The following is a 25,164-nucleotide window of genomic DNA, read 5'->3' on the forward strand; positions in this document are numbered from 1 at the left end:
GTTTAACGTACACACCTGGTCGGGCCGACCCAAGGTCAGGTCACTAGGCCGCGGGCGAACACACAGAGCGGTCCGTTTCCTCCAAGACTCCCTGTGGCAGTGATCGGGTCGATGACAGCCGTGCCACCGATGATCACAACGAGATTTCGCACCTCTATACACCACTGGCCCGGGCACAACAACAACGGCCACGAGAACGACTCGCCCTTTCACTGGGTATACGACGCGAACACGCGAAACCACCGTGTCGTTCGCGCGTTTACGTTTTCCCGCGGGAAGGTGAAGGGTTGCACGTCGTGGGTGTATTTATCACCAACAATCGAGGAACGAGTACCGCGCATACGGCCGTGTTCGAGCAAATCGCGTTACGAGCCGACCAGAGGGAGCAGAGACAAGGGTCGACCTGACCTCCTCGAGCCTCACCGAAGAACTGGCGGGCTCGTGCGCTCGCACGCACACGTAAAACCCCCCACCCCGCCCGTCCGCCGCTACGCGACACCTATCCGCTCCACCGTAAACCCTCAGCCGCTTCTTCCCCTACTTTATCCCCACCGCTCCCAAGTTCGACCGTCCATCTACCCCTTTGCGCTCTTCTGACTCGTGTACACAATCGCGGGTGCGCGGAAAATTCAAAGACGAGAGTTAATTATAACGACTCGGACGAGAGCTGTGCAGCCACTCGAGCCGGGTTTTCCCTCTGTCCCGCGTTCATTGGCTGCCTTCTTGTGTCAATGCACGTTTTCACGAGACGGGATCCCGCGGTATTAATTAATCGTCTGGTAAACCGTACGTTGCACCGCGAATTTATTCGTTATTTGATTAGAGCTATACATGGGAAATTGGGGGGTGGATGGGTGTGTGTGTGTGGGGGGGGGAGGGGGGGCAAGATCGATGCTGGTACTATCGATCGATTAACATATGTTGGATCATTGTTTTTTTGATGTGAACGATATCGCTCCTCGGTGAAATCAAGTCGAGTTAATGTTAACCTACGTTAATAAATATTGATGTAAAAAGTCTTCTTTTAACTTGTAAGCTCTTTCTAAACAGGACGACAGTCAAGTGTTAAGGGGTTAGTCGCAGTCAGGAAAATGGAAACGGACAGTTTCTTGTGTGTGTGTTTTTTTTTAAGGTATTAAATAATAATTTTTATTAATGAAATGTGAATATACTACAAAGTATGTCTTAAAGAACTATAAAAGAGTTTTTGTTTTAAAAAAAAAGGTTAATTCATTTCGTCATAACAGGCGATGGCGTGGGTGGCCCCTTGGTTTGCGGTGAGCAAGATTTCTTCAAACTGGTGCACCTGAAAACAAAACTGACAACAAAACTAAAGGTAGATTTAGAAAATATATTAGACTAACGGGGTCCCTGATCGAAGGATTTTTTATTTTCTTGTATACTTTCTTTTTTATCCTGTATTGAATCGCTTAATTTGAGTGAAAAAGTTGAAAATCAACTTCAAATGTACGCCATCTTGTTTTTAATTAATTTTTTCCAAAATCCTTCGTTCAGGAACCCGCTAGACTAATCTATTTTTGAAATCTACCTTTGTTTTTGCTTCCAGGTAAACCAGTGTAGAGAAATCTTGCACACCGCGAACCTATGTTTTTAAATCATCGTCTACGTCATCGGCTGTTATGACGATATAAATTAAACGTTTCTTAAAACAACAAATGTTTTTTAGTTCTTTAAAACATGCTTTATAATATACTTAATTGTTGCTTATGCAAATTATTATTTAATAACTAAAAAAAAATCACAAAGAAATGTTGTTTTTCCTCTTCCTGACTGCGACTAACCACTTAACAGTTTCTTTCTTTGAATTTGTTCGAAATGGACATGAAATATCTCCGACATTACATTGTTCACGTAATGCGTTCGTTACGTTCGTTGCACGTAAGCGTGGAAAATTGAAAGATTAGGGTTAATTATGGTGATACGATCGAAGGATTTCAACACTCTTGTTCGTTAATTTTCTACGATTTATGTACTGTTCCTTACAATTGAAAGAGATGCCTTGACGCAAGGCACAATGCATTTGATTGCATTACACGTACAGTGAAACGCGTAAGAGATTGGCACGTGAATGCGCAATTTGTTCGATCAATTTCACAATATACATATCCCTAGATCACCACGGTTGTGTAAAATTTTACTCGCACGGTAGATAACGAATAGAAACAAACGATAGCGATTTATCTCTGCCCGCCGAATACGTTTTACGTTTAATTTACGTAAAATTTTTGTTATAAATGATGATTGAAATAGTATTTTCTTGGCAAACATTATCAATAGTGAAACAGTTGATGAATCAATAATTAACAATATTTCAAAATTCAGTTGGTTTAATCGAAATTCGAACAACTTGTCTGCGATAAAAATTATAAACAAATGTAGTCTTAAACCTAACTTTAAACCCTTTATTAAACGCAGAGGCAAACATACTCTATAAAGTATTTATTAGAAAAAATATTAGAATGGAAGTTTAAAGTGATAAGTATAATAGAAACAATAAGTAATACTCAAACGGTAGAAAGAGGATAGTAATGAACGAAATTAAAAACGATAATTTACATATTATCCCTTACTCCTCCCCCCCCCCCTCCAATCAAGAAGATTACTTTTAGTAACTGTAGGGATTATTAAAGCGGAGCTTATTAATTAATGTATATATATATTTCATGCGTAACATGATATTGGACAAATCAGACGTATTTAATGAACATTTTGAAATAATTAATATTTACAGTTCGTATAGCCTTAATTCGATTTAACGTTATTTTATCTTCTTCTTTTGTTTTTATCGTTGTACATTTTTTTTAAATTATTGGTAGTAAGATAGAAATGAGAAATATGCTCTGTTATATACTTGAAAATTCATGCGAAGAATTAAAAATTGGGAAATACAGATACATCAAGTATTTCACTATTTAAAAAACATGTTTTACCAAAATGTAAAATACTAAATTCATGTTAAATATTGTCTAGATATCTTCCAACTATATGACGAGCATTTATGAAAAGAAAGTGCCTTATACCTTCATATCTACATTAATATACATATTACAATTTTTGTACTAGCTGCATAAGACCACGTTATTGTATACTATTTATTTTTTTTTTTTATTAATGACGGACGTAATTCGAATACCGAATGAACAGGATACAAATTGCAAGTTTGCATCCATAGAATGCTATCCCAATCGAAAGATCCCTTTATTCGCAGGATGTGTGTATTTCCCAGTACGATCGAATGATATTTCTTGGTCGTATAATGTAATCATGTGATTCCACATTTGTTATGTAAATGGGAGAATACCGAGTTCGATATGCATTGCTACGATGCCCGTGTACGTATACGTGCGAACCCGGATTCGTTCCAGCATACGTGATTATTATCAAATAGTACGTGAAATGCATGCGTCTCTAGAAAAAAGGCAACTTAATCTATATATTCAATTGCTAATTGATTCACCTTTACGGAATAATTGAATTCAGCTGATTCGAGAATCGTCGAAGAAATTGAGAGACGCGAATAGGTTAGCGTATATTTTTCCATATTTTAATAGAGATTAAATTTATAAGTTCCTTGCTCTGTGACTCCATTTCTCGGCCACCTATCGATGAAAACAAACTATGAAAATTTCTGTCTGATTGAATGAATTCCCTGCACTCGGTTTTTCTTTGATAATTATAAAAATTAGATTTATTTATTACATACAATTATTCAAGTACGAATGATATTCCATTTTTGTCATAATGCTAATCGAATGCAATTAAAAATCAAAAGATCAGACGTCTTAAATAATTATTTCTTAAATAATCTTAAATAATCATTTTGGTATTACTTTCTTCTATCGTCAACCATACGAGAATAGTACACCCTATATACACACAAATAAATTTCCTTATTATTAGATCCTATAAATATGAATGATCGTTTTACCTACGCGTGTAGTATAATATTTCGATTAATTTAACGTGCGACAAATTCTGCTAAGTTTCATTCAGTTCATAACCATTCATTGACTGTAACACGTTTACACTCTAAAGTAATCGATTTCCCGCGCACGCGATCTTTTTCATTAACAGATACTGATTAGAATAGTGCATTGCTATTCACCCTTTCCTTCCTATAACGTATAATATTTAATATGAAATATTCTTTCCTAGTTTAATTTTATAAATATAAATGCATTTCTTTTAAATAGTTTTAAATCTATTAAAGAAATATTCACTCGACACTACACTCGGCAAAATGCCAAAAGTTTTCCTTCATTGAAAGTGTTGGAGGAAGGTTGGAATTTAAGAAACACTGCTCTAATCAATGAAACACGTGTTCAACATTCTACGCGCCAACTATAACCATGTAATGAAATATGCCCGGCTATGGATAATACATCGTTTGCAAGTAAGCGAGAAAGTCTTACAGTAACAATTATTTGGAGAAAATGAAATATCCCCTTTTCGCGGGAAAAGCCAATAAATCACTCTGAACATTAGTCCACCAACATATGAAGAATGCAGTACACAATTGACAATAGAATACATTATCCTAAACTGCACTTAGCCTGACTTTTATCCATATGATCTAGTTTTCAGTTGATTTGTCTATCAATTTCATCAACACTTTCATCGAAAATGATTTAATATCTGAATAAGATAAAAAAGAAACATAACATATACGTGACAAGATCGCTATCACATTTAGGTGTTTTCATCAATTTTTGATAACTTTCCCCTCAATTTTAAAGGTTTTGCCCATCACTGATACGACCAGCCATGGTAGGTTTAGCGTTAGTGTGTACATTGTACTAATAGAATAACGCACTATAAATAAAGCGATGCTGAGCAACCATGTTCGAGCATCCTCCTTTCGTTCGATGCCAGAACTACCTCTCCGTTGTATTCAACAGCCGGGGAAAGTAAAATGGAACGGGTGATTCAATTACGGTCGTAGACCGTGTCAGGCATCGGCAGACATTGCGCGCCGGATCGCGTAACGCAAAATTGCGTGGCAATATATCGTTACCTGGTTTCATTTCTGTCACGCAAATTGCGTAGGCGCGTTTACGTCGAGTACGGAGGTGTACGGGGGCGGGGGCGTGCGATACGCCACGGCATAGAGCAGCTAGTCGCGACTTCATTCCTCACGGCGGCGCGAATCGATAAACGGCGACCATCACGCAACACACAAACCCATCCTCGCCGACCAACCCGACCTCGACGACCGGTGCACCATTCCCCGATTCGGTACGGGACCCGTACGCCACGGATCGCGTGTCATTAAAGTAGACGAAGCTCTCGTTACACACAAGTTCAATAATGATGCAACAATCACCCCTCTAGAACCAATCATCGGTCTCGTTTCCTTCGGATATGGAGAATCGAATGGATTCCTGCTGGTCTTACAAGGGAACATATCCAACTGTCCGTCTCCGATTTTGGTGAAACTTGGTGGGTACGTTAAGCAGATGAAAATAAGGGATACGTATTTTTTTATAGCTACCCAATCGCAAGTTTAGGAGTTGAAAAAGTAGCAGGCAAATGTATCGTATATATATATCAATGGATTCGAAAAGCAATTTCCGTTCATTTTTGTCGTTGTATAAATTTTTGTATCTCTTAAAATAATGTAACAAAAAATTGTTTGATATAAAGAAATTACATTTTACAAAATCTGTGACCACTTTGTGTTTTACCTCGTGAAACCATGAAACTTTTTCCTAAGAAGATTTCTTATATCTATTGTAGTTTTCGAGATAGGATTTTTCTGCTGAAATTTCAAGGGGTGATTTCAACCCCTAAACTTGCGATTAGGCAGCTATAAAAAAATACGTATCCCTTATTTTCATCTGCTTAACGTACCAAGTTTCATCAAAATCGGAGACGGACAGTTGGATATGTTCCCTTGTTAGAGCCAGTGACGATTTTACTTACGTCATATTGGAATGAAAATAACCCATTTTTTGTATGAAAGTATATAGACTGACGTTGACGAAAACCGTCATTTGGCAGCCAGTAGATCACCATAAATCTTTCCATCACGCGCTCCATAAAAATTATTTGCGCAATCTTGCGGACGCTTTCATACTGTACCATTTTTATCTAACCAATTTTGTTCCATCTATTATAAAATTCGAGTTACTGTGTGATATACATAGTTATATATCTTGTAATGTGTGCGTGTTTCAGTCGTTATTGGCTCTGCAGCCATTTTTTCGAAACAGAATGAGCCAAAAAATTTGAAGATCTCAGTATACAGAACGCGAGAAACGTGACAGATTTACTAAAAGAAAATCCGTTCAAAGCTGGTATCCGGGTATCCAGAAACGAGGTTATTCTAGATCGTATGCAATAACGGTGAATGCGAGCCAATATCATTTGCATTTATAATAGTTGGAACGTACTTAGACTCAATCACTACTTCGGATAATACACAACGCGTACGTTCGTGCCTCAGAAGTAACAATAAATGAAAACGATTGTTCTCTATTAAAGTGAATAAACCAATTAAATACAGGATACACATGTTCGATTTTGTCTTCCTATTCATGATGAATAAACAAATTTTCGTTAACACGTTAAACGCCACGCCAGTCCCTAGGGAACGACGCTAGACTTTCCATTCAGGCCTCGCTGGTCCGTACGGTATTCCATCTACCACTCACGTACAGTCTACAAGCTGTACTTCTGGCCTCTGTTGTGGACGACTAGCAGCCACAACAGAGTGGAAATTACGCTTCCCTGAGGGCAGCCCCTGCCGACTCGAGCCCTTACCTCGGTCTCGTTGAGAACTAGTCGTGATGGTCAATTTCTCGAATCAATTAACGAATTATTGATTCATGTAGAAAATACGAGAAATAAGTTATTTATTTCAAAAGAAGAGTCGTTTAACTAACGAACAATTTTATAAATTATATATGAATTTCTTATTATTAAGTTGTAATACTATATGTATATAAATATCTCAGAGTTTGCTGGAAAAATATAGAATCAGTAAACATATTATTATTAATAATTAAACAATATTCTCACAATAGAAGTTAATGCACATTATTATAATGTGCTATTACTAAAATGCAGTTTTTTAAAGAAAAGTATTTTAATGTAATAATAATCCTGAACAAATTATTTTTTATACGTATACTTGTATACGCATTTATATGTTACATATATAGTTAGCAAGTTTATATTCACTTTCTTTTTTTTATAACTCATGCACAAATTTTTAATCGACCCATAAATTTCTATATTTCTATATATCATATCTATTTCCTCTACCCATTAATACAGGATAATATTTTTAAATTCAATACACTATCTTTGTCCTTATGTTTATAAACAAAATATCAACGCTATTCAAATTATTAAATACATTATATAAATACAAATTAAATACAAACATATAACACTATTAAAGAGGTTAGAAACTTCACAAAAGTGAACAATATTCAATCGAAAATTTTAAACGATATATGTCATTCGAATAATTTATTGTGTAATAAAAGTTGAACTTTGAATTCAATGTTTCTCAATGAAGAACTACAGATTTCATTATTCGAGAAAACGTCGTGGTTGAACAGTTACGTTGGTTTTCAAATATTCAACTTTAAAACAGAATAGAAATGATGAAAGATTGAGTTACATTGTAGCTCTTCACTTACTGACCAGAAGGACATATTTTACGCGTAACATTAATTGGAAATCACTTTGTCGCTGTAAAAATTTTACAAGTTTACTTACCTCAACTGCAATCCTGAAAGGGGCCAATGATGATACGTTCGAAACGTTGATTGACAGCAATTAGACATTTCCAAACGATGAAGCATTTTCCCCTTCGACAATCTCCTTGTTCCAAATGTGCGTCCACTCACCTATCAGAATACAAGTTATTAAAGAATACTACGTCGTTCAAACCCTTTTTCAAATACAATTTACTCATTGGACTGAGACCGCCATTACGTACAAACACAAAATCGTCTAAAGTTTAGCGCGAAAATCCATTGCGCATCTACAGAAGCGCAGCGTCTCAGATGGCGTCGCCTGCGCAGTAGAATCGGCGCACAAAATCGGACAAAAGTTGTATGCGCACAAACCAATCATGAAGACGCGAGATGAGCAAAATTCTCTTCGAATAATAGATAACGAACAAAACCAACGTAGAATCATTTAACTACGACGTTTATTCAATTCAAATAATTAAACAGTTGCTTGTTCATGGCAAAATATTGTATTCTGTAATTTAAAGTCTAATTTGTGTAAGAAACAACAGATAATCTGTTCTTTATCTTTTATTCGATATTTTCGAAGTTTTCATTTAGACGAGAAAAGATCGTAAGAGATTGTGTAATTTATATCCAATGATGAATAATGTCTCGAATATTAATAAAATTTGTTGCAAGAATTTATAGTCACGAATCATTCCTATATTACCTTATATTTTCTAAATCCGAACAATGTAACCTATTTATCCTTCTCATTTTTTTCTTCAAGCGACAGATTAAAGTTAGCAGTACGTTGATAATTAGTATATTGATAATTATCGATCCGACTTTGGAATATTATATGAAACACTACTGTGAAAGTAATTGCAAATGCTCGACTTCAAAACGAGATACAAATGATCAAGAATTGTTTAATTTTTTACTGTTCACCTGATATCTCGATAACTAGGTGGACATATTTTATACGTGACATTCACTGAAAATCACGATGTGTTTGTAAAACTTCCACAAATATACATACCTTGACCGAAATGTATCTTGAATGAGACCAGTGATGATACGTTCGAAACGTTGATTGACAGCAATTAGACATCTCCAGACGATGAAACATTTTCCCCTTCGACAATCTCCTTGTTCCAAAATGTGCGTCCACTCACCTATCAGAATACAAGTTATTAAAGAATACTACATCGTTCAAACCCTTTTTCAAATACAATTGTATGAATTAATTTACTCATTGCACTGAAGCCGCCATTACGTACAAACACAAAATCGTCTAAAGTTTGGCGCGAAAATGCATTGCGCATTTAGAAAGGCGCACCATCCCAGATGGCGTCACCGGTACAATGGAAACGGCGCACAAACCAATCATGGAAACTAGTTAGATGATCAAAATTCTATTCGAATAATAGATAACAAAAAAAACAACATAGAACCCATTTAACCACGACGTTTATTCAATTCAAATAATTAAATCTTTAATTGTTCATTGCAAAATATTGTATTCTGCAATTTAACCTCCAATTTATGTTTAATAAATAACAGATAAACCGTCGTTTATCTTTTATTGGATATTTGGAATTTTCATCTAGATGAAAAAAAATCGCTAATAATAGGACTGAAAGTACTTTCAAATACTCGACTTCAAAACGAAATTGAAATTATCATGAACTGTAATTTGTTTGCTGTTCATCTGATATCTTGTTAACTGGACAAACATATAACACTATTAAAGAGGTTAGAAACTTCACGAAAGTGAGCAATATTCAATCGAAAATTGTAAACGATATATGTCATTCGAATAATTTATTGTGTAATAAAAGTTGAACTTTGAATTCAATGTTTCTCAATGAAGAACTACAGATTTCATTATTCGAGGAATCGTCGTGATTGAACAGTTACGTTGATTTTCAAATATTCAACTTTAAAACAGAATAGAAATGATGAAAAATTGAGTTGCATTGTAGCTCTTGACTTACTGACCAGGAGGACATATTTTATACGTAAGATTAATGAAAAATCACATTGTCCCTGTATAACTTTTACAAATATACATACCCAACCGTAATGTTTCTTGAAAAGGACCAGTGATGATTCGGAACGTTGATTGGCGGTAATTAGACATTCCTAGTCGATGCAGCGTTTTCCCGTTCGACGCTCTTCTTATTCCAAAAATTACATCCGCTCACTTATCGATATACAAATTCGTAAGATATATCGCGTTTAAATACTTTTCCAAACGAAATTTACTTATCCTTCCTAGACCGCCATTTCGTAGCAACGAAAAATCGTCGAAAGTTTGGCGCGAAAATGGAGTGCGCATGTACAGAAAAGCGGCGGACCAGATGGCGCCATAGGCGCAGTGAAAACAGAATCCCAAACCGGTCATGGAGGCTAGTTAACGACTGTGCGCCGCGCTTGCGAATAGTAATTTCATTGAGATATTGTGATATTACGCGACGCCAGAAAATCGACGAAAAGATCGCCAGTTTAAACGAAAATGGGTGCATACTTGTCGGAGCCGATTACGAAGAAAGTGTCGAGCGACGAGGTAGGGAGGAATGTCGCATTCGGCGCGAGTTCCATGCAAGGCTGGCGAATTAGTCAAGAGGTAAGCTAAAACCCTCGAGCGGCCAGTGCACCGTTACCCAGTTTCGTTTCGGTCAGAGAACGGTTTGCCGGTTCACCGTTTCACCAGGATATTACGACATCCATCCTGATCCACTGCAAACGTAATCCACCTATGTTTCGAAGCGCGAAATTCGGTCTATTCGACGGGACGATACGGAAAATACTGTGCCGAATGTAACGGGAAATGTTTCAACGTTTTGCGTGGAAAGAAAACCGTAAACGGCGCCGTTACAAAATTAATAACATTTATCAGAACGTTTCGAAATACGTTTTAACGAGATAACTATCGCGATGTATAAAGATTTTTCTGTTCTGTTAAAACGACACAAACTTCTTACGATATCCTATATACATATCTTATACTTTACGATGTTATTTTTCTATTGCACGGCATAGAAATAGGAAAGCAATACAACTGTCAGAATTGTTTCTCTCGGAGTGAACTATTCGATTAACCGATCTAGATTTTACTTCTAATAGATATTTTTTAAATAATACGATGTAACGAACAAAATGTATCGTTTCAGGAGATTTTAATAGTGAATTTTGATGAAATTGTGTGATATATTATTTATGTACGAAACCATCGATTCGCGTGTGGTAACGAAGTAGATGATAACCTTGTTTATACGATGCATTTGAAAGTTTTCATTTTATTTATAACATTAATGCATTGACTACTGTTCCTGTATACCAATGTTACGATTTTAAACGTATTTCATACATTTATTCATTTCAATCTATTTCACCTCCAAGATGTATTTATAATTTGTAATAATTTTAATGTCACAATTTGGTTAAAGAACAATTTTTGTTAAGTTACTCACGTGTAAATTATCAGCCTCAGTAGGTGCATAAGCAAATATGTATAATCTGAAATGACTCCATACAATGTATCTCCAACTATTACGAAAGCAATATTCTAAAGACACACCTGTTCAGTTTTGATTACACAAAGCATATATAGTGTGGGATATAAAAGTTGTAAAATTCAAGTAAATTTTATTATGATATATATCTGCATTGTAATTAATTTGTTCATAGGATGCACACAATTGTTGCATAGAGTTTGATGAAAATGTTTCCCTATTTGCTGTATACGACGGTCACGGTGGACACGAAGTGGCAACTTATTGTGCACGTAATCTCCCAGACTTTATTAAACAAACTGATGCATACAAAAGAGGAGACATTAGACAAGCTTTGATCGATGCCTTTCTTGGCTTCGATGCCACTCTTGAGAAACCTGACGTAGTTTCTATTCTCAAGGAGCTCGCAGGAACATCCACATCAGATAAAAAGAAAGATGATTTAAACGAATCTGGTGCGTTTATTTCTGTTTACTCAAGATATGCTTCCTAATGAATTATATTTAAATGAATTATACTATTAATTATATCTTTGTAAATATTAGTCCACTTATTCCTTCGTACAAAAGATATATTTAATAAAGTTGTCTTTATACATTGCATTACATATAGATGAAGAAGAAAATGTTAACAATCTATGTATGGAAGCAACAATGCCATTGGAAGAAGTGATGGCAAAATATCAATCGGAATCAAGTCCTCTCGTAAAAAATCTGAAAAATGAAACATGCAATAAACGAGTTTGTTCGGCGAGTCCATTCTTGCGTGGTCGCAGAGGTAGAGAAAAAGCAAGTTCATCATCTGGTGCAGGTTGTTCATCATCTTCTTCATGGAATACAAATGAAACCGACGTGAGCAGTTCCAGCCAACAGTGTGGATCAACATTGTCCAGCACGATGGAAAGAAAGGAATCTGAATGTCCTGGAAGTAATGAAGCTGAACAAGTTCTCGATTCAACAACTAGTAATGGAAATGTACATGCATCTCCACCGGTTGGATCAACAGCAGATGTCGAGCCAACAAAAAGTGTGGATATGCCTGATAGTTCTGAAGACATAGACAAGAAAGTATCAAGTCCTGGCAAAATAACATCTGCAGAATCAAATGCAAATGAAGTAGAAGTAAATGGTGCAGAATCAAAACGAATCGGAGATGCAGACAGTAGTAAGAGTGGGGGTGATAATGTATCAAGTAGTTCATGTATTCCTGTAGAAAATGGGGATGCAGGGCAGCAAGAACGAATAAGCAGTACCGGTAGAAGAAGAATTCAACCTATTACTTTATATCATACCCTTCTAAAAAAAGATGCTGTAGATTCTGAGGAAGATGACGATGATGACGAGAATGATGAAACATTTGATGGAATCCCAGAAAGGTAGACATCATTAATAAAAACATGCTTCTCTCTATGTACAAAGTTATAGTCTCTGATGTACAATTTGTATTATATTTCTGTTACATAGTATCAGTGATGAAGAGGACACAGAAGATGTTGATGAAGATGAAAGTGATGAAGACGAAGATGAAGAAGACGAGGATGGAGATGGAAACATTGATGATGATGATGATGACGATGATAGCGAGGGCCTTATGATGGACACAGAAGAGGTATGTATGATAATGTCATCACTAAATACATACAACATTGATGAAACCAGGGATGGGCAAAATATACTTCAGAATGTATTCAAATGACAAACACCTTACCAGTTTGTATTCTGTTTGTAGTCAAATGCTTAAAGGTACATGCTTGTATACAGTAGTTGTATAAATACAGAATATTTTTATTTTATTTTTTTGTCATCAAATATGGAATACAAAGGCATGATGTAATTGCCTGATCGGTGAATGTTGAATATATTAGTATTTCATATTCAATACCTGTGTGAGTAAAGAATATTTTATTTACTTTGATATTTGATTGTATGATATGAGTGCAATGTTTGCTTTCTAAATTTTATATAAATATATAACTTCATAATAACATGGATTTTTTATAAACTTATAAACTACATATCTTTTACAATTTTTGTATGTAGTTTCTATAAGTTGACCAATATAATTGTTCGTAAATCATTAAAAATGATTACATTGGTAAATTCCTACAAATTTTCTGAAAAATGTATGTTTATTAATTCATGAATTGTTTATATATGTGTATGTATAATAAAAATGTATTATTAAAATATATCAATTATCATAAATCTATTTGTTTGTTGAAGACTGTTTGGAGAACAAACGCCACATTTATACAATATGTTCACAGTCTGAAACAATGATATATTTTTCACTTGTCAGTTGTATATCAATTATAAAACCATTTAAACGTGTCCATCCCTGATAAGAAACAATAAAAATTGTTTAAGTATATATGCTTTATAATTAAGTAATGCGAATCATTAATTTATACAGCCAGGTTATGATAGTGGATGCACGGCAGTAGTTGCAGTAATGAAGGGCAACGAATTATATGTAGCAAATGCTGGAGACTCTCGTTGTGTTTTATGTAGAGGTGGCCAAGCAGTTGAACTTAGTTTAGATCACAAGCCTGAAGATGAACCAGAAATGGAACGCATAGTAAAAGCTGGTGGACAAGTCACAGCTGATGGTAGAGTAAATGGTGGCCTTAATTTATCAAGGGCACTCGGTGACCATGCATATAAACAAAACGTTGATTTACCGGCACAAGAGCAAATGATCTCTGCACTTCCGGATGTGAGGCACATCACAATCGAACCAGACAAAGATGAGTTCATGGTGCTTGCCTGTGATGGCATTTGGAACTTCATGTCGAGTCAAGATGTTATACAATTTATCCGTTCTCGCCTGACAAACAGTTACGACAATCTTTCGAAAATCTGCGAAGAGGTACATATACCAATTGATTATACTTTGTCAAAGTTGGGTGTTATTTGAATAGTTCTGAGTAAACTTTTATCTAATTACTTTTATTTAATTACTAATGAAAATATTATATTTATTACAGCTATTCGATCATTGTCTCGCACCTGACACCCGTGGAGATGGTACTGGATGTGACAATATGACAGCTGTAATAATTCGATTTAAACACGAGGTTGACACCGTAACAAACAGTACTACTGTCGAAGTATGTACTGATAAGAGGGCATTATCGCCATCTGTACCCACAGAAGAGAATGACTGTGTTACACAAGAAAACACGACAACACCTTGCAAACGTCCTAAAACCGAAGCAACTATGTGAGATTCGTGTTAAATGTTATAAACTGATCTCTGGGGACAGATGAGTGAATGTGAATTTATGTAAAATGCTGTAATTCTATTGAACTGTGAATTTTGAACGGATACTCGACGGCGATCAATACAGTTACTTCAAATAACATGTAAAGTAATCTTAGTGCTGGCTATTGGTGGCAGACTGATGAGTTGGAGCACATGAGGATGATATTTTACTGGTTACATCATCGTATTAGAAGTCTACTATGATGTGAATGAATCTTTTTGTTGAATGGAAATGAACATTCATCTTTTAATTTTTACGCGAAAATCGATGACTTAAAATAGTTTCATTGCATTTGTTACACTGTCCAATAAATTAAAACTTTTTTTAGGTTTTGCGATATCCATTAGGAGATTCTTATAGTGTTCCTCGTTCTAAATACGAATCTGGAAGCCAAATTGGTCCATCACCCTCAGTTTTCAAAAAACGCGAGGTTTTGTAAAGTCGATCGATTTTGAGAGAAAATGTAGTACTCTAGCAATAGAACAACTTGACTTTCAGATTCGTATTTAGGACGAGAAACACTATAAAAATCACTCAGTGGATATTGCAGAACAAAGTTCATGTTGGATAGTGTTATTAATGAATAATGCATTATACGGTCTAACATTTTTATAACATCGTGTACAAAATAGGTAAGGTATTCAAACATAATTCTGTATAATTAACAAAGTAATAGATGTTTCTCTTTATAAGTACTTTCTATGGTAATGATAAGGTAGATGGCAAGTATAAATAACATCAGTCTAAAATCATTTACTAAATCAAAGCCTTGTAAGATTTTACGAATAGTGCGTAAGATACAGTAATGATTAGGTCAAAAATACATTTGATTTTAAACTTTCACATTTTTCAAACGACTTTCTTCGTGTCTATAGTTTCGATTTTTACATAAAAAACAACCCGATTATATCAATGACACATCATCCCATTTGCTCCATCAACATTTACGAAATATACTCTTTGAGTTTTTAGATGACATCCATAGTAGATATGTAATTGTACATATTTATAAATTTAGACCATAGGATTTATATTTGTAATTCAACACGATACCATTTCTTACTTTTACGAAATAAAGTTTATTTTTGAATCCCTGGGTATAGTGGTTGAATGGATGGGTGTGCGAGTAGTCTCGATATGTGTAAACTGTATCGTGTATTGAGAACAATTGCGTATTATGCGTTACCAATTTGTGATCTTGTACTAAAAATACTGGTAAAAGGGTATGCGCTGTACTATGGGGTACTATCTAACTTGAAAAATTCTAAATTTCTTTTCAAATTTCATACAACATCAGAAATGTTCTGCAAATTTATAATAACGTATCACGATATTCATTTAAACGATAAAAATACTTTGATAAAATTATTAATCAGATTCAAATCTAAACGCAAACAATTTGAACATTCATAAAATATGTGTTGAAAAGTAGACTAAATTAACATAAGAAATGTGTAAAAAGGGAGGATGGGAAAATATTTAAATTATTTATCTGTTTTTAAGAAGTATGTACTTTATTTCAGTCGAAATCGTTATATCCACACTATGTGCTTACATAGTTTTTCATCTATATGACTAGTTCGATTTCTTTTTTACATGGTGATGATACATAAATAAGAAACATTTTTAATAAGTAAAATATAGAAATACTGCTTCACAAGATATTTGTTATCTCACAAACATGGTTTCATTATACCACTATTTCATCATATAGAATACCGCAACGATTGCGTATTTACAAAATGCAACGTTTCTGTTCACTAAAACAGTATAGCTGTTGGATAAACAATTAATATAAATTATCCGCGGTATCTTCACAACTTGCTTTAGACTTTTTTATTGTTATTCATCTTTTACCAATGCTCACATGTAATTGCGGCTGTTAGTAGACAGTAATTGTATGAAAAACTGTTCTTAATTATAGAAAGAAAATAATCGTAACATTTACGAAAAGGAGAAAATAACACTATTGTCAAGGAGATCAATAGCATATGAATACTAGAAGCAGTACCTAGTATCACTCATTGTCAGAATTAACTGATGTGCCTTTCTGATTCAGGGGTTGAGAACCTTCACAATATGTATGTACATTCGACGCCGTCTTATTAAGAAGGGTTTAAACCCCGATACCGTCTTAACTGCAAACTTCGTCATAAACTTATGTATAAATATCTTGTTTCATAATATATGTCGCTCTAATTATTTTTGTAATTTTACTTGCGCTCCTTAAATCGAAAATTACAATTAATTACAATTCTTTTAACTGATTCAAGTTTTTAATTCACAGTTAATTGTTCAATGGTTTCTAACTGTTCTATTTCAATTTTTTTTAAAGAATCATATTGTATACGAAGTCTCTCAAGCTCCATAGATCTCTCAACAATTTGCGCCTGTAATTAATAAATGTTAAGTTCTTTTAAATTGTATTAATTAAAAGCTAATTTAGTAAATTATTTCTACCTATTTATTTCGTATATATTTTTATATGGAATTAAATAATATATTATATTAAAGATGATGATCGAAAAAAAAACAAAACAACATCGAATGCGTATGTAGATATTTTATACGCTAACAAAAAATATCAGACCACACATTAGATTAATATTTTTTTTTAAATTTATCCTTATTTCGTAATTAATATTATTTTCCTACGGTGTCTAACATCTTTATTTTTTCTTGGGAAAAATTCGGTAATGTGAATAGAGACACAATGACTTTCAAAGAACAGTTACAAGCTAAAAAAGCAATTATGTGATGTGAGTTAAAGCAACTGATAACATAGTCCTTAACCATTAATTTCTATAGATATCTTAATTGTTTACTATATTTATGTTCGGTATGTAGTTTTTTTTTTTATTTGACTCTTTCTGACTGTTCTATTTCTATATTTATATGTATGTAGACGTATTTAGCGTACAACAACCTGAATTTGTTGTTTTTGAGCCTCTCTTTCTTTCGCCATGGAACGAAGTAAATTTCGGGTTCCAATCGTTTTCATTTTCTCCTTTTCCACTTCGTTCGCCAATCGATCAATTATTTGTATAAATTCATCGGAATTCGTTTGAAACTCGGTAATTTCTGAGAAAAAAGATACAATATGCGTACATACGTTAACAAATAAAGTAGTGAATTAAGAACATTTAAACGTTTCTGTAAAATGGAGATTTAAAAAACATTTCGTCAAAAAATTATTCTTCGAGTTCATTACGAAAAAAATATTCCTTTTATATTAAGCAAAAGGAATGTCCAGATGTTTACAGTAGAATTTTACGCTAATACTGAAAGGGCATATATATGAAACAAATAAAAAATATAAAAAGTAATCTTTTTTATTATCTGTGATAAATTTTTCTTAACAATTCATATCAAGATAGAATTCGTCAAAATAAATTACTTTCGAATCCAAACCAATTATACGAATTTTGTAAATATTTATGGTAATAATAAAGATAACAAAATGTCAGACACAAAAAGGATTCAAATTGTAATGTAAGATTCATTTTGCAACTTCATTCAAAGGCGGCACATCTACAGTGAAACCTCAAATTACACGAATTTTGTATATACGCAGTTGTGTCTTCATATGAGCCCTTACACAGTTTGTACACCTATACGTCTATATTTGCATACTGAATAATGTTTCCTTTTCCAAAATCGATCAGTCTTGTTAGGAATATCGCATTAGGTCAAACAATTTAATCAGTCTTAAAAAGGTGTACGACTAAGCAAAAGTTAATCGCCATTGTCTTCATTTTTCTTTCTTTTCGACATTATTCTTAACCTGGAATTTATCTTTCTTTCTCTCTGCATTATATCATATTTATACAATTCGACTTATGCGTAAAGCTTCAGAGCATATTAACCGCGTACGTCGAGGACTTGCTGTAGATGGCAGTAATTACTATCAGCAAACATGTACACGCATTTGTTTTACCGAAAACGAATTGAACTATTATTGAATTCATGAAGAATAAAAAATAACGAGGTAAGCCAAGCGACAAACCTCGTCAAAACACCTTTGTAGCGAACTCACGCGTACCAAAACAGCAAACAAATGCAAATTACGTTGTGTAATTACAATGATTTCCATAAGACTCACTCGAAATGAAATTCCGGCATTCTTCTTTGAGCTTGTTTGTCTGATTCGCCACTTCCGGTTCTAATACACGTATCTTACTTAAATCATCAATGTAAATCCCATACTTTGCCAAAGAGTCGGCCATTTTCTTAAATAAACAAACGATCGGTCTCAACTAGTCGCGCCTGCGCGTATCTCGGGCTAGTCTTCGTTTCTTCATGCTAGTCACTCACCAAAATGGGGGTACGATAGGGTGTATTTTTTTTCATCGAGTCATAAGACATAAAAGATCAGTGAATCGTGCTGTTTAGTAAGATTTGAACGTTCAAGATGAGGCTAATAAACGTTACATAAAATATTTTTCTACCGATTATCGTTTTCTCACGTTGTCGTCCGACAGTCGCAACGCCTTCGTTCTTTCTCTGTTGTTATATTTTGGGTTTGACATTTAACAAAATCAATATTCTTTCTCTTGAACGTTTCTTTATTATTTAATCATTACAATATCTTGTCGTTGTTATTCGTTATGTCTGGAGATCACAAAGCAGAAATTAAATATCCTTCGGAGTATGTCAAGCTCAATATCGGCGGTTCCTTACACTACACAACTTTAGGTACACTGCAAAAGCATGACACTATGCTACGTGCTATGTTTAGTGGTCGCATGGAAATTCTCACAGACTCCGAAGGTGAGACGTTTCGTAAATGTTCAATTTTTAGATATTTAAGTAAATATTTTCTTTTTTGGTTAAGGTATCGGATAATTAAATGGATGTGATCTTGTTTGTACTGGGTCAAAGATAATATGATTCACTTTAATAATGTTTTGACTTAACAATGCAGGCTCCTTCAGGAGAATGAGATGTTGCAAATAATTAAAAATAAGGAACAGGATGAAAACTGCATATTGTTTGAATGTAAATCAAATTACATGTGGCAATGGTAGAAGACAAATCAAATTTGTTGATTTGTACATAACAACATAGTAGTCCATCGTAACATGATGATGATGAACACATGATGAAAGAAGTTAATTAAGTAACAGAGATGACAGAATTGTACAGATAGTGATTTGTACATCATCAACATTTGAAAGTATATGAAAATTGAGCATGATGCTATAGCTGTATGTATTTTTATTTCTAGGTTAGCTTGTAAGACTATTCAATCAATAATAGTATCTAATAATGTATCATTTATCTTCACAAAGCCAAGATGAAAAAACTTACATGTAGTCAAGTGTGTTATCATAGATATAAATAAGTTGTATAAAAATTAAAAGAAAACCATCTGTGTACAAAGATAATTTCTTTTAAAGAGTCACCACATCGTTAGGTCAAAACATTGAGAAAACAAATTATATTCTTGTATTGTTTTGGTACCAACAAAATCATGTCCATTTATTTATTTAATACTATATTGTTCAGTATAATAAACAATTCATTAGCATTTTAAACACCTATAAGAAGTTTTGTAATGTTAGAAAACTCATACTGAAATATGTATAATGAAAAATTACTTTAACATCTATGAACAATGAACACAATTTCTTAAAAAAAATTAATGAATCATAACACCTGTATTTTGGTTGTTATAAGTAATGATAAGTAATATGTAATCAATAGGTGAAAGACTTATATACTTTTGTTATTTAATATGTAAGGAGAAACTTCAAATAGAATCTCTTTTTCTCTCCTTCTTTTAACCACTAACAGAAAATTATAGACAAATGGATTGATTATATTGCTAAATGAAATTAGATAAATAATCCATCTACTAATTACAGAATTATTCTAAAGTCGTAAACAATTTTTATTTGTGTTTTAATATATCTATTGAGATTGTAAAATGTACAAGTAATTAGTATTTTGTAGTTGAGCTTTACCACTTGTATTCACAGGGTGGATATTAATAGACAGGTGTGGTAAACATTTTGGAACAATCTTAAATTTCTTAAGGGACGGCTCGGTTTCATTACCAGAGAGCACAAAAGAAATGGCGGAACTACTCACAGAAGCAAAATTTTATTGCATCAGCGAATTAGCTGATTCTTGTGAGCAAGCACTTCTTCGTAAGGAGAGAGAAGCTGAACCTATTTGCAGGGTTCCACTTATCACTTCTCAAAGAGAAGAGCAATTGTTAATTAGCAGCACTACTAAACCAGTAGTGAAGCTACTCATTAATAGGCACAATAACAAATATTCCTATACAAGGTGATACTACCTGTTTCATAGAAATTGTGATATGCAGTGAAGCAAAAAACAAATAAATATAAAAAGCCTTGTCTTTGCAGTACGTCAGATGACAATCTGTTAAAAAACATAGAATTGTTCGACAAAATGTCTCTTAGATTCAACGGTAGAGTGCTATTTATTAAAGATGTAATCGGCTCCAGTGAAATTTGTTGTTGGACATTCTATGGTCATGGCCGCAAAGTTGCAGAAGTTTGTTGTCACTCTATTGTATATACGACAGACAAGAAACATACAAAGGTAACTCTAAATAATGTATACTATTTCAATGGTTTTATATCTGCTAACTATGGAAGTATTTATTGCATAATATAAAATTATATTAAAGGAGTCTTCTGGCTTAAAATACTAAATAGAGATGCTTTTTCCATAAACTATTTTCTCATAAACACTATTCACAGTAGCGGTTGCAAACTTTTTATTATTTTTTTTTGTACATATTTTAAGAATATATACATTGCTCATATTTTTTTATGGTTTTAACATTTCCCCTATTCCGATTTTTAAGTTTGAATGTTTAAAGTGTTGGACATTTTATGTAGAAAATAGTATGAGGATACAACTAATTTCCGAATAATAACATTTGTCTTCCATAAAATATTTCAGAAAAGAAAAAGGTCCTTGATTTATTTACTTCAGACCTCAATGAGTTGAAATTCAGTAATTAGTTTAAAAACATCATACCATTAAATGAGAATAAGGATATCAATCAATTAATATCTGAAATTTCAAAAAAATGTAAAAAAAAAATAATATTTAATTTTTCAATTTTAAACCAGAAAATCTCCTTAACTTGAATACAAAGGGAAAAAGTAAAACTTTAATTCACAATACATAGGTTGAGTTTCCAGAGGCCAGAATTTATGAAGAGACATTAAATATTTTATTATATGAACACCGAAATGGTCCCGACCAAGAACTAATGCAAGCAACATCCTCGCGTGGTGCGGTCAGTGCACCACCTTGTACATCTGACGAAGAAGAGGGTGAGCGTTCAGGCTTGGCTCGCCTTCGCTCCAACAAACAAAACACCAACTGACCCAACCTTGCCCCCCTTACCTCTCCTCATCCTGCGACTTTTAATGTCGTTCGAGTCCTCGCCCTTAAAACGCGAGCCAATATAAAGTAAGATGTGTGAAAAAGGAGATACATAGAAAATTCCATGCATACGTATGAATCCATAAATATTTTCATACGTATATATGTATCTCTTTCCCTTTCATGTACAACAATGAACGAACAATATCGTCAGGATTGGTTGTACGATGGGCTATCACTAAGTTTCACATCACACTTTTATATTTTCTTGGTATATAGCTATATATCCTAATTATTTTACATGTCTGGGATCATTTACAGATAATTTTGATTTCAAACAGAATGACAAATTCGTCTTGAATTAATTCATACTTATGCAATAAGGTATATAGGGTAATAAAAAATGTAAGAACGTTTTCTTATTTCTTATTTTCATATTGAAAATCTGGAAATAAGTATCTATAAGAAAACAAAGATGCGAGTACTATTTATGTGCCAAATGTTTTGTCAGAAGTAAAAGCAGAAGTAAGTCGAAGTTGCCATTCTGTGGTCGATGGAATTATTTACTATCTGATACTCTATAACAACTTTTAAGCAGTTATTTAGAATAATAAATTGTATAAAACCTTGCACAACATAGGACTGCATTGTTACCTGTTATAAGTATTATTATTGTAGTTATTACTATTATAAAATTATGATTATTATTACTATTATTATTAGTATCGTATTTATCAATATTTTTTATTACTATTGCTAGAATTAATACAAATTTAACATGTTTATATCATTTTTTTTACAAAACAGAATTCTACATATGTCAATAAATTTATAAAATAAAAAATGTGGTTTTTTTTTTGCATTTTTCAATTGGGATATTCTATTAAACTGCTTAAAGGATGCTGTGGAGTAAACACTGCCAGTAAAATAACTACAACAAAGTATATAAAATGATATCAGTCAGATACAATTCAATGTTATTCAAAATTATATAAACATAGGTCCTATATCACGGAAAACATAATAATTTTATAAGCGAATAAGCTTTGTGTTAATTTCTGTACATCATTCCAAAATGTGGTACATTTTTTTTCTCATATCAATGCTTTTTACTTTAGTTACCTACTTCAATGTATGAAAACAAACATGTCGTAATTCAACGTATACTGCAAACCGATATAGCATACTTTTCGTAGTATGGTGCAAAATCTTAAATTTAATGAAGGGACCATATGTATTCCAATTTCATATGTACAGTTATTTCGCTGTAAAGAAACTTTCATGCAAAGATTATTTGTTATTCCTTGATTTACTAAAGTTAAAAAATTAAAAGTCCGCATATATTATTCTCCCGAATACAAGACGATATTTATGCGTATACATTATAGCAATATGGAAAAGCATAAGGTTTGATAACATAAAGAAATTTAAGTTCCTATAATTTTATATAAGGAAAAATTTTAAAATTATAGGTAGTGAGTGTCGTTCATATTTCATATTTATTATAAACTTTTATAATTAATAAAATTGTGTAATATGTAAGTTAAGCTAAATGCAATATATATTATGTTAATGAAAATATTATTGCTGCTTGAATTTTTCAACCTCACGGTAGAGCACAGTTTTAGCGGCCTTCTTGTCAGGTAAAACCGACACGAGCTTTAACATTTGTTGAAATTACATGTTTTCATATGTAAAATAATAGAATTAGTCGTTGTCAAGAGTGAATTAAAAATTGTACTGATTATTTATGTTTTCTTTCAGGAAACTAGTACGTCCCATCAATATACATAGGGTAGCCATGGTCCACTTATTAAATCGACGAAATTTATAATCTAGCTACATTGTGCAAGCCATCAACGTTTTCACAATAATTTAAAAATATACAGAAAGTTTTGTCTTGTATCCGGGTGAATTGAGTAACTCATAAAGATTTTGAATAATTTTTTCATTCATTCAATTCATAACTCGAAAAGAAAAACGAAGGTTATGTTTTGTTTTATTTGTTTTTTATTTTTTGTTTTTTTTTTTTTATCAACTTGTCGCTGCTCAAATAACAAAAGAATATTTATCAATCCACACTCTTCCAGGCGTTTGCATTTGCCTAAATTTTTGAAACTGTATATAATAAAGATGTCTGTACATGATATCAATTGTGAATTTACAGATTTGCCAAATTATCTTATCCAAAGGCAAAAATAAAGTATCAAATGGTAATACTACAAGAAGTTGAATACCGAGTTTAATCTACCGAATAAAAATAACCCTACTCCATGTATAGATAACGCTACAACTTTTATGAAAAAGTAATGATAATTATTTCATTATGTACTATTTTATGAAAAATGTATTAAATTGTAGCTTTCACTGCAAACCTAGGGAACGTTAATAATATGTATTTAATTCGTGCTTTAACAAATATTATTTGTATCTGTATGCATATTTGGTAGAAAAAGACTGATTTGCAAAATATTTTTCTTCAAATTTTCTTTGAGAAAAGTAAATTTGCAAAAGTGGGGCCATTAAATATCTGAGATAATAATTGTCTGGAGAACAGGGTATCTTTTTAAAATGTGAAGGAAAATATCAAATAATACTTGATAGATGCATAATAAAGAAATAAAAGAGTAGCGCAAACAAAAATATCAACAAGACGTATATATACATACTTATCTATCCTGTGAATTTAATTGCAAAAGAAATATTCTTACTGTCTATAATTATGATAATAAAATTAATTAACAGTAAAAATATACATACGAATATGTAATTCAGAGTGTTAATAAGTGTTACTGTGATACTGAAAATGAAATTGCGTAATAAAACTAGTGTATGATGTATATGCTATTATTTATTTTAAAATCGTTTCTTGGTTAATATTATTTTATGATTACAATTAACATTACGTGTAATCCTCGATGTAGAGTAGTAAGTAAATTTTCATAATAATTAACCTTGAAAGATAATTGGATGTTAATAATATAAATTTAAATAAAAAAATAGAAATATTTTTAATATTTACTCGTTTCAATTAAGATTATTAAAATCCAATTATTCTTCGAATAAATTTTGACGAAATTAAGTATTAAGACTACAACTGTGTTACTTTTTTGCAAATTATCTATATATATCTACCTAGAAAATTCTCGGTGCTGTAAATAATGCATCAGTGGTGGTCAATACTTTTCCCGTTTTCCTTCTTTGGGCCTGCAATCTTAAGCGAAACCATCAACTATCTCAAGAACACTAAACTCTACAGTAGTATATAGTATCACTAATCAAACAGAAATTCAATTAA

General features: G+C 32.9%; 4 protein-coding genes across 10 annotated transcripts in view; 2 read left to right on the plus strand and 2 right to left on the minus strand.

The window, feature by feature from the left end:
- Positions 1-9,816, minus strand: part of LOC128891870 (heparan sulfate glucosamine 3-O-sulfotransferase 1) — a 204,030-nt gene extending 194,214 nt beyond the window's left edge. For 4 of the 6 annotated variants that reach the window (XR_008460937.1, XR_008460938.1, XM_054151785.1 and 1 more), the window contains exon 1: positions 16-435. The gene's annotated coding sequence lies outside the window, so the exon portion shown is untranslated. Of the gene's footprint in view, positions 1-15; positions 436-7,749; positions 7,881-8,751; positions 8,888-9,788 lie in introns of those variants that run through there. The other 2 variants (XM_054151787.1, XM_054151788.1) reach the window with 1 other exon arrangement.
- A 278-nt stretch (positions 9,817-10,094) lies between these two features.
- LOC128891854 (probable protein phosphatase CG10417) lies at positions 10,095-16,697 on the plus strand. The gene is made up of 6 exons (XM_054151752.1): positions 10,095-10,341; positions 11,406-11,685; positions 11,843-12,605; positions 12,694-12,838; positions 13,643-14,098; positions 14,217-16,697. The coding sequence occupies exons 1-6, from the start codon at positions 10,231-10,233 to the stop codon at positions 14,454-14,456; spliced, it is 1,995 nt and encodes a 664-aa protein (XP_054007727.1). The 5' UTR covers positions 10,095-10,230; the 3' UTR covers positions 14,457-16,697.
- LOC128891884 (intraflagellar transport protein 20 homolog) lies at positions 15,980-18,733 on the minus strand. Its single transcript, XM_054151805.1, has 3 exons — positions 18,598-18,733; positions 17,422-17,576; positions 15,980-16,885 (listed from the first exon to the last, which is right to left on the minus strand). The coding sequence occupies exons 1-3, from the start codon at positions 18,719-18,721 to the stop codon at positions 16,772-16,774; spliced, it is 393 nt and encodes a 130-aa protein (XP_054007780.1). The 5' UTR covers positions 18,722-18,733; the 3' UTR covers positions 15,980-16,771.
- A 357-nt stretch (positions 18,734-19,090) lies between these two features.
- On the plus strand, positions 19,091-24,708 carry LOC128891877 (BTB/POZ domain-containing adapter for CUL3-mediated RhoA degradation protein 3). 2 transcript variants are annotated; one of them, XM_054151796.1, is made up of 5 exons: positions 19,091-19,265; positions 20,477-20,789; positions 20,870-21,068; positions 21,667-21,814; positions 23,631-24,708. In XM_054151796.1, exons 1-5 carry the CDS (start codon positions 19,103-19,105, stop codon positions 23,636-23,638), a joined length of 831 nt encoding a protein of 276 aa, XP_054007771.1. In that variant the 5' UTR covers positions 19,091-19,102; the 3' UTR covers positions 23,639-24,708. The 2 variants fall into 2 exon arrangements, with proteins under 2 accessions (XP_054007771.1, XP_054007770.1); XM_054151795.1 differs by having other exon boundaries at positions 21,667-24,708.
- Positions 24,709-25,164: the final 456 nt, after the last annotated feature.

This window comes from Hylaeus anthracinus, unplaced genomic scaffold, assembly GCF_026225885.1.
Source record: "Hylaeus anthracinus isolate JK02 unplaced genomic scaffold, UHH_iyHylAnth1.0_haploid 12002, whole genome shotgun sequence".
Classification (NCBI taxonomy): domain Eukaryota; kingdom Metazoa; phylum Arthropoda; class Insecta; order Hymenoptera; family Colletidae; genus Hylaeus; species Hylaeus anthracinus.

What these genes read in the sequence shown, in the direction of transcription:
- LOC128891854 (XM_054151752.1), top strand. Translation starts at nt 10,231, where the DNA reads ATGGGTGCATACTTGTCGGAGCCGATTACGAAGAAAGTGTCGAGCGAC. An exon ending in GCTGGCGAATTAGTCAAGAG is followed by an intron (nt 10,342 to 11,405) that starts GTAAGCTAAAAC and finishes ATTTGTTCATAG; the next exon opens with GATGCACACAATTGTTGCAT. An exon ending in TTTGATGGAATCCCAGAAAG is followed by an intron (nt 12,606 to 12,693) that starts GTAGACATCATT and finishes TCTGTTACATAG; the next exon opens with TATCAGTGATGAAGAGGACA.
- LOC128891884 (XM_054151805.1), bottom strand. Translation starts at nt 18,721, where the DNA reads ATGGCCGACTCTTTGGCAAAGTATGGGATTTACATTGATGATTTAAGT. An exon ending in ATGCCGGAATTTCATTTCGA is followed by an intron (nt 17,577 to 18,597) that starts GTGAGTCTTATG and finishes CTTTTTTCTCAG; the next exon opens with AAATTACCGAGTTTCAAACG. An exon ending in CTCAAAAACAACAAATTCAG is followed by an intron (nt 16,886 to 17,421) that starts GTTGTTGTACGC and finishes TATTAATTACAG; the next exon opens with GCGCAAATTGTTGAGAGATC.
- LOC128891877 (XM_054151795.1), top strand. Translation starts at nt 19,103, where the DNA reads ATGTCTGGAGATCACAAAGCAGAAATTAAATATCCTTCGGAGTATGTC. An exon ending in AATTCTCACAGACTCCGAAG is followed by an intron (nt 19,266 to 20,476) that starts GTGAGACGTTTC and finishes TTGTATTCACAG; the next exon opens with GGTGGATATTAATAGACAGG. An exon ending in CAGACAAGAAACATACAAAG is followed by an intron (nt 21,069 to 21,666) that starts GTAACTCTAAAT and finishes CACAATACATAG; the next exon opens with GTTGAGTTTCCAGAGGCCAG.